Genomic DNA, 9,230 nt, shown 5'->3' with positions numbered 1-9,230 from the left:
CGGCACCGGGCTCGGCGTCCCGCTGGGGAATGGCGGCGGCCCCTGTGAGGCGCTGAGGCGGCGGCCGCCATGTTGGTGTGCGATGGCTGCGGGCGGGCGCTGCCCTGCGAGGCGGCGCGGCGGTACCCTCGCTGCCCGCCCTGCCAGCGGCTCCGGCGGCCCTCAGTTACGGCCCGGCCGGAGGCGGCGGGGAGGGAGCCGGGAGCGCATGGGTGGAGGCTGCTGGGTGCCCCCGCTGCGGGTGAGCGGCGGAGGGGATGGGGGGGACCCGCTGAGGGAGGTGGCGGTGGTCGTGAGGGTTGGGCATCGCCCCCGAAACCGGCTGGGTGCTGGGGTGCCTGCAGCGCTGGTCGGCTCTCAGCTGGAGGTAGCGATTATATATTATTTCTGTTGGTGTAAATAATGCAGGCTTTGAATAAGTTAATTGCATACGTACAAACTTCTCTTTTCAAAATATCTGTATTAAAGGTGGTTATTTGTTTTTTTTTTTAAACGTACATAATGCATTCATGTCGGTTCCTGAAACACTTGGAGTGTTATCCAAAACGTTGCAGGTGAGCTCAGGTTATTATAACATCAAATTCCCTTCCAGCCAGTCACGAGCTTTTAGCTTGGGCAAATGTTCTCCACAACAAGTTAACATAAGCATATTACATCCTGCGTTTTGTGAATTTAAGAAAGTGGAAGTGACTCAAAAAGAGAGCGCTGAAGATAGGGTTGGCTTTGTCTCAGTGCTGACCAGTGACAGACAGGATGCCAGGCTGTGAGTGAAATACAGGAAATACCACTTAAACTCAGGAACACTTCTTACTGTGAGAGTGGTCAGTCACTGGAACAAGTTGTCCAACAATGTTGTGATGTTTCTGTCATTGAACTTACTTGAAAAGTGACTGGAAAAGGCTCTGAGAACCCGAACCTGTTTGGCCTGACCCTGAATTGAGGGACGAAATGATTTCTATAAGTTCGTTTGAACCTTAACTGTTCTATGTTATTCTATTTCTGTGTTATCCTATTTCTATGTTATTCTAAGTATTCTTCCATCAACAGCACAGATCTTTTTATTAAAGATCTGACAATTCAGACTAGGCACGTCTAAATAAAAATGTTACAAGGACCGTGGTAAGTTAAATGGGATAAAACTTGATTAATAGAAGGAAAAGGTTTTCAGACTTGTCAGGTATTTATGAGTTGTAAAATGGTTAACAGTAATAGCTGTTTAGCATGTGCTGCCTTTCTGTGAGGAATTTCAATGGCAATATAAAATTTCTTACTGTATATTTATTTTAGACTGTATATATCAATTGGGGGATGATTCTCTCTCAAAAAGAAAACCACACAAAACCAGGAATTGCATTAAGCAAGAAACTGCATTTCTTTTTTAGACACGGGAAATGGTGAACAGCTATACGAATGTCCCATATGCAGTCTTACCTGTACAAACCTTCAGTTTCTTGAAGAACACGTGGATTTACACCTAGAGGAACATAGCTTTTCAGAAGGTATGTGAAAGGATACAAGCTTGATAATCTTTGAAAGCATTTGCAGTATTTGCATGTTGCAGTATAGAATTTCATACAAAATGTAGAGTAAGCGTTTCTATAAAAAGAGAACTGAATACACCTGTAATGAAATTTATACTAAGTATTATTGCTTGCCCAAGTGCTCTACATATGCAGAAGTATGTCTATCCATGCTTGTTAAATAAGTTTACTATGTGTTAGACAAAACTAAAACTTAGAGCGGAAAATATGTAAAAGATAGCAGTATTACATATATTTTCCTAGCTCTGTTGGAGGATTATGCACATATTTCCCAGAAAAGTTGTGGCTGTCCCATCCCTGGAAAGTGTTCAAGGCTTGATTGGGTGGGGTTTTGAGCAACCTGGTCTGGTGGGAGGCATCCCTGCCCATGGCAGGGAGTTGGAATTAGATGGTCTTTCAGGTCCCTTCCAACCTAAACCATTCAGTGATCCTATGGTACAGGGTTTAGAGTGGTAAATATCCATGTAAAGAGTTTAAAATCTATACCTTTTGGTAATGTCTATTTTTTTTTTTTTACTCAATTCTTTACTCCAAATGTTCATGCTTGTTCAACAGTCATAGTGATAAGGTAAAGGAATCAAAATAAGTTTGCCTTATATGCATGGCTAATAGTAATCTAGAAATTCCTTACCCAGTCCTCTGAACCTATTTCTTTTTGTCACTGCATTACGAGGTTGCTAACAGCAATCCTAGAAGCTAATAGGTCTGTGATGTTCAGGAAACTAGGATTTCTTGCTAATAATTAAGTGAAACATAGTAAACAAAAGTTTTACTAATAGTAGAGGTGTTACTTGAACTATTTGCCAAGCAACAGCTCCGTGACTCTGCATACGTTTTGTGGAAGTCAGGAGTCTGAGTCTTAGTAGACTGAATGTTGTCAGTCCTGTTTAGTACTCCTTGCTAATAGCTTAATACACTGTGGGATCCCTCTCTGAAAAGTAGTGCCTAGTTTATGTCTGCTTAGAAAAGAATCTTTAAATGATCCATCAAAGTATTGTTAACCTCCTGATCAAGTCCTCTGTTCTTGAATCGTTACTCCTGAATAGGTGGAAACATGAGAGATCTAGAACTGGCTCAACAGCTCCAACATGAAGAAGATAAGCAGCAGAGGCTCGAAGAAGAGAAGCGGGAGAAGGAAGAATTTAAAAAGCTACAGGTACCGTAATGTTTCAAAATGGCAAAATGTTGAAGAGATGTGCCATTAGAAGCTGATCATGTTGAATTTGTTATGTTTTGTTTCCTGGATTACATGAAAATAAGAATGCACAGGTGTGAGCTAGTAATGCCAGTCAGGCAGACTGTGCTGAAGTGTTGGTGCAGGAGTGGCTTGCAGGCAAATTCTCAGCAACCCTGATCTTGGCACTGGTGTGAGGCATGCCTACCTCAAGCTACTTGACTTTACTGCTACCCTGGGCCAAGTGCTACCTGTGCGTGTTGCACTGCTCTCACCAGGCACCCTGCCACCCCATACTGCACCCCACCCAGCTCTAGTGCTCTGCCTTTTGACACAGCCTGGAGTATATTACCTGGCAGAGTACCTGAGGCCTTGAGCATCCTGGCTGTCCTCTTTCTGGACACCATCATCTGCTTTAGTGAGTACCCCACCACTAGATTCCCTCTGTCTCCTACTTGACAGCACTGATAGCATCGGTTTCTGCACTTGCTACCTCCTGGTAATTGACTGCCTCTGCCTATGGCTGTCAGCTCAAGGGGGAGCAGGGAGATGTCTGCTCTTCCAGGGATAGCTGTCCTAACTCTGCATTTCTAGTCAGGAGTGAAGCTTGGTCTTCAGCTCTAAAAGGTCGTAAATCTGAAGATCTTATGTCTCAGTGTTCACTGTTTTTCATTGTTACTGATTGTGCATGCAGCTTCTTACATCATTAAACAAGAATTTTTAAAATGTGATTTTAATCATGCACGTTCTATCCCTGACAGAGGCAGTATGGCTTGGATAGTTCTGGAGGCTACAAGCAACAATTCCTAAAGAATATGGAAAGGGAAGTTGATAGAGGAAGGATGCAGCCTTTTGAATATCACAAGAGAAAAGCTGACATGATGGAAAGTTTGGCTGTTGGTATAGATGATGGGAAAACAAAAACCTCAGGTACAAATGCATTTCAGCAACTAAGCATGTAGCTTTTAGTCAATGCATTTGATGACCAAAGCAGTTTTTAACAAAGTATTTCATTACTTAGGATTAGAATTAGGATGCAAATAATACTAATCTGTGACAACTTAGTTTAATAATTAAATTTAAGTTTGACATATTTTTAATCCTTTATCGAACCTGAAGACTTGTGAAACCTTGGAAGCAAGGTAAGGGCCCAAATGCAATATGCATCAGAAGTTGAAAATCTCTTACTGCATGAGGGTTGTCTTTGGGAATATGCTTGTTTGCTACTTAGTTTGGCTTCCTAACCTACTTTAGCTGTTAAAATTCATAGCTGCTTTTTATATTGTGTTTCAGTTAGTTGTAATCTGTTTCTGGAAAAGTAATGTTTTTTACAGATAAACTTCATATTTGTTCTTCTAGGAGTAATTGAAGCATTGTGCAAGTACTATCAGAATGAAAACAAAGATGTGAGACGTGTTTGGCTTTCAGCAGGAGTAGATCACTTCCACTCATCTTTGGGTGACAAAGGCTGGGGTTGTGGTTACAGGAATTTCCAAATGCTCCTTTCCTCGCTGCTGCAAAACAGCTTGTATAGTGACTGCTTGAGAGGTATTAATCAGAATCCTGACTACTTATTTTGCACGTCTTCAATGACAACCTATTGATCTGTGTTTTACTCTTTCATTTATACAACAAGGCTTACTAGTGGCATACCCATTGGGATACCCATTTTTATACCATTTAATGGGTATCCCATTAAATGTTTCCTATTGACACTAGACCATACTGTGAAAAGAATCAAAGGCATGACTATTGGCAAGGCATTATGTGGCTGAAGCTTAACCTTTGGGTTTTTTTGGGGGGTTATCTTTGTAACGTCAATTAGCTCTTACAAAAGAGGCTGGATGGGTTTGATGTGCTATTTCAGTAACTGTTGCTACAGTTCAAAAGCTTTTCTGTTTCAGATACTGCACTAATTCCTAGTATACCGAAGATTCAGTCCATGATTGAAGATGCCTGGAAAGAAGGCTTTGATCCTCATGGGGCATCTCACTTCAACAACAGATTACGTGGTTCCAAGGCATGGATAGGAGCATGTGAAATTTATTCACTGTTAACCAGTCTCAGGATAAAGTAAGTATTACTTTTTCTGATGTTTTTTTTTTTTTTAAGTGATAATTAAGCATGTATCTTTTAAGGGTCAGAATTAAGGTAAGAATTAAACTATTAAGCAGAAGCCATCATAGTGGCTTTATGTTTAAACTGCCTATAAGTGGATAAGATTTAGTGCAGTGTGAAGATGTATCTACTGTGAATTTATGTATCTACTTCAGTGTGAATGTATGTATCTACTTACGCAGATACGTAAATTGAATTAACTGTTTTGGTCATTGAGACTTGGTTGAGGAATTGTGCCACATAGGCATAAAATCAAATATTAAAAGCTTACTTTCGCTCTAGGTTTAGTCTCAAGAAGAATCTGAATTTCAGCTAGTCACTTTGCGTATTTAGAATTCTTAATTTGTCTCTGTGCTGTAATTCTACAAAAATCAAATGTTTTAATTTTGGCAGACTTCATAAGCTTATTAGGCTGAACAGAGTAGAGTAATTCTTTGCCACTGAGTAAATACTGTGGTCTTGAACAGTGCATACTGCATTGCTTTGTACTTACGTGTATATATCTTCTAAGCCTGTATTTATTTAAAAAAAAATAGTGACAATTACCACTTGATGCCTGCAATTACTGTTGTTTACAAAATATTTTTGTTGTAGGAGGAAGGGACTGAAGTGAAATTTAAAACAAAAACAGCAACAACAACAAAAAAACAACCTGTTTCAAATGTATCTGTTGCTTTTATTTTAAATGTTTTATAGGTGTCAAATTATTGACTTTCACAAACCAACTGGTCCCGCGGGTACGCACCCTCGTTTGTTTGAGTGGATTTTGCGTTACTATTCTACAGATAATGAAGGTGCTACAAAGGTAGTGTGTACTTCCAGACCACCTGTCTACTTGCAGCATCAAGGTCAGCATCACAGTGTACTGGTTTCTTACTATCCTCTATCTTCAACTGTATGTGCTGCAATTCAGAGCAGCGTCATACGTTCCATCTTCATTTAATTGAAGGCCTAGCTTTGTTTACTGTTAAACTTCTAGGAAGTAAATGTAACATTAAAAAGCTTTTATTTTTACTGAACGAAAAGCTGGGCATGAGCAGGATCTCAGCATGTTGACGTCTGCTCTATACTTAAAATTACCTTATTAAATTTCAAGTATTATGTTCCTTGATTTGAAAATAAATAGTATGCTACAAACAAGTAAATTGAATTTTATGTGTGTCTAAAATACTGAAAATCTGTTTTGAAACTAGGTCACAGTCGTACTGTTGTTGGAATAGAAGAGAAGAAAAATAAAACCTTATGTTTACTACTGTTTGACCCGGGATGTCCTTCTCAAGAAATGCAGAAACTCTTAAAACAAAGCACCGATGGTACTGGTCTCAAACTACTTCGGAGATTTGTGAGTGGCTTAAAAGAAAAGCAGTACCAGATAGTTGCTGTAGATGGCATCCTCACACTGGAAGAGAAAACGGTAAGTATTTCAGGAAATAGTTTTTGTAAGAAAATGTACAAGAATCTGCATCTTCTCTTTCAGACTCAAGTGTGTGTGTGGTCACATGGTGATTTGTTTTCACCTATTCAGTTTCCTCATTCTTTGTTTCCTCTACTTTCTGCATATTCTCTGTTAATTGAGTAATCATTAGGATATCCAGAACAGAACAGTTTTGCATGTAAATGGGTGCTACCTTGATATAACTGACAGCTTAGAAATCTCTTATGAAGCTTGCACTTGGTTGCCTATGTAAATTAGGCTTTTTTTTTTTTTTTGCATTTTTTGTAGTATTCTAAATAGCTTATCATAGGCATATAAGTTACATGCAGAGCATTCATAGCACAAAAGTACATTCAGGGTGTTTCTATTTCAACTTTATAAAGCTGTGTGACATCTATCAGCATTTTATAGTTGAAGAAAAAGGCACATGGATACTGAAGCCTAACCACTCAATGTCTCTTCATCTTGGGTACTAGAACTAGCACGTTCTGCTTTCTAAGAGTAGTTAGAATGTAAAGTATTCAACATGCAGCTCTGATTACCTTAATATGTTCAAGCTGTCAACATTTGTTATAAATCCTGTCTAGATGATTCACATTGGGCATTGTAAGTTCTTTGGACCTTGAAGTTCTTTCAGCTGAATGTCAGATGTGTTCTTTTTCTTAAATTTCCACTTTCCTACATTAACAAATCGATTTGCTGGATCCATGTTCAGACTCCGTGGTATCTTATGCACGCTATTCAGCATCTCCAAACTTAAGGACAGACTTTATGTGTAAATTATGAAATAACTGTTGTCTGAGTCACCCGCTGAAGTGTCTTTAACAGCTGTATATTGAAATGAGACATTATCTAAGTGCTTCCTGTCCCTGAACATGTCAGAAATAGCAGCAAGACACACACTCTCTCTTACCCTTACTGGCAAAAGCATTAGAATTCAGGTCACTGTAATTAAGGAAGTGTGTCTTGTAGGGTTGGGTGTTTCTTCCTTCCAAAGGTTTGATTTAATTTTTAAAATTGTATTTGTTTTGAGTTTTATCTAGAAAAATCACAGATGAAATATAACCTCTTATATGTTAGTAAACTTTTCAAATTAATGGTTTAAAATGGTGTAATAGTTCATTAAACTGTTCTCTCTCCTTTCTCACTCCCCTACCCACACTTTTTTTTAGGCTCGCTGCCATGCTTCTCGGGTCTTAACATCAGAGAAGATTCCTTAAAGGATGCCTTTACTACCTCTTCCTGGAATCTGTTGGGTGTGAAACATTAAATGGATGGACTGTGACCCTAACGTAACATTTTCTAGACTTAAATTATGCCTTGAACTAAGTTTCAGGGGCCCTGGAAAAGCACAACACTGGCGTTAACCTGTAGTTTTGATCTTCAGTCAAAACACTTCTGTCCAGATGAATCTGTAACTCTTCAGTTTTAGTTCTTACCTTAGTAGAAAACTGGGTATTTTCTTAGTTGCTTAAATTGCAAATTAATACCCACCTTCCTGTACCAAACTATTTACCATAGTTCACTGTCAATAAGTAGTGGGTAAACATACCTTTTTTTTAAAAAGCTACCTTTTTTTTGGAGTGCCTGTTGAAATTTACCTCTGTAAATATATTTATACCACCTCTATGGCTAATGCTCCATCTCTTACAAAATTTGATCATATATCTATTACGTCCTCTGCAACTTCTCCTGCAACTACTTGCAAAGTACAGAGACAGTTCGCTGACTTGACGTGGCATGGTTTGTTCCACCAGGGATTAATTTGCTACTGCACTTCTTTTTAATTAGCTGGCTTCTCTACATGTACCACCTGTAAACACAAACGTGCTTATGAGGTGGGTCAGTGTTAGTGTGGGGCATGAGACCGAAGACAGTGGTGTCCAAAGTGTGGTGTGTGTGTGTGGTCCAGGGGTGTGTGCAAGACAAACCGCAGGGGCATGGAAAGAAAGTATTTTTTGTACTGTGAATAAATAAAATACTTTTTTTTAAAAAACATTGTTTATTTTGTCCTTTTTTGATTTTAATTTCTATTTATGTTTTCTGATTTATAGCTCAAAGGGGGCTCTGAGACATGACTATTGGGCAGGAGCTCTGTTATACGGGCTTAGTGCCATTGAGGACAACGGAGCCATTTGCTGAAACAGGCGCCTTAGGCCTTAGAGGTGCTATAGTGTATCTAAGATGTTGCTCTGACTGTAAAAGTCATGCTTCTCCAGCCTGGTAGCTGGAGGCCAGGGTGGGGTGCAGGGGGTCTCATGTTGCAAATAGCTCTAGATGTTTTGTTAAGCAACTGAATCATCCCATGACATTCATTTATTAAGGAGTTTAGGTACTTACCTCTCATTTGGATTGCTGCGTGTTGATGCCTTGATGTAAGTGTTGGGAGTTTTACCATTAACCTGTTTGTCTCAGAGCTAGTAGTCTCTAGTGAATGGATATGTAAGGATGTTGCAATCCACACCTTAGTAACATCTCAAACATGCATGAAAGTAAAAACAAAAAACTTAATCATAGGAATGTATAATTTCTGGCAGGTATATGGAAGTGACCTATATATTGGAAAAAGGTTAAATATAAAGGACACTGCCTCGAGTGGCTGATGTTAGGGACAGATTTCCTGGGAAGTAGCGATCCATCCACTCCCCTATTAGCACTGGTCTTGTGTGGCATGTTCTTAACACCACGTGAAGTTTTGCTGCCATACTATCACTAAGACCCTCTCAGATATGCTTCAGTCTTTCTGCACTGTTTACTCACTCACCCTTTGACTGAAGCTGTTTATTCCTAGTTAAGAGTGCTAATTCCAAGCCAGACTGAATATTCTGCCCAGTGTGACTCAGTGCCCTTGCGTTTACATGCATTGTACATCCAAAAGCCAGTAAATTTAACTGCAGCTCTAAGGGTTTTCGAGTCTGCCTTTCATCCATGGGTCACTGAGCACTTTGACTAATACTGTGAA

The 9,230-nt window shown here is 39.5% G+C and overlaps 1 protein-coding gene across 1 annotated transcript; it reads left to right on the top strand.

The window, feature by feature from the left end:
- The first annotated feature begins 11 nt into the window (after window positions 1-11).
- ZUP1 (zinc finger containing ubiquitin peptidase 1) lies at window positions 12-8,202 on the top strand. Its single transcript, XM_084283761.1, has 9 exons — window positions 12-241; window positions 1,383-1,499; window positions 2,588-2,697; window positions 3,477-3,645; window positions 4,075-4,263; window positions 4,620-4,788; window positions 5,530-5,681; window positions 6,027-6,247; window positions 7,441-8,202. The coding sequence occupies exons 1-9, from the start codon at window positions 70-72 to the stop codon at window positions 7,486-7,488; spliced, it is 1,347 nt and encodes a 448-aa protein (XP_084139887.1). The 5' UTR covers window positions 12-69; the 3' UTR covers window positions 7,489-8,202.
- The last annotated feature ends 1,028 nt before the right edge of the window (window positions 8,203-9,230 follow it).

Source organism: Netta rufina (assembly GCF_964035555.1).
Source record: "Netta rufina genome assembly, chromosome: 3".
Taxonomy (NCBI): Eukaryota; Metazoa; Chordata; class Aves; order Anseriformes; family Anatidae; genus Netta; species Netta rufina.
This window is presented reverse-complemented; position numbering and strand designations above follow the sequence as displayed.

Excerpts from the sequence above, each read along its gene's own strand:
- ZUP1 (XM_084283761.1), top strand. The coding sequence starts at position 70 with ATGTTGGTGTGCGATGGCTGCGGGCGGGCGCTGCCCTGCGAGGCGGCG. Across the intron at positions 4,264-4,619 it reads GTATAGTGACTGCTTGAGAG|ATACTGCACTAATTCCTAGT; the intron begins GTATTAATCAGA and ends TTTCTGTTTCAG. Across the intron at positions 6,248-7,440 it reads TCACACTGGAAGAGAAAACG|GCTCGCTGCCATGCTTCTCG; the intron begins GTAAGTATTTCA and ends ACTTTTTTTTAG.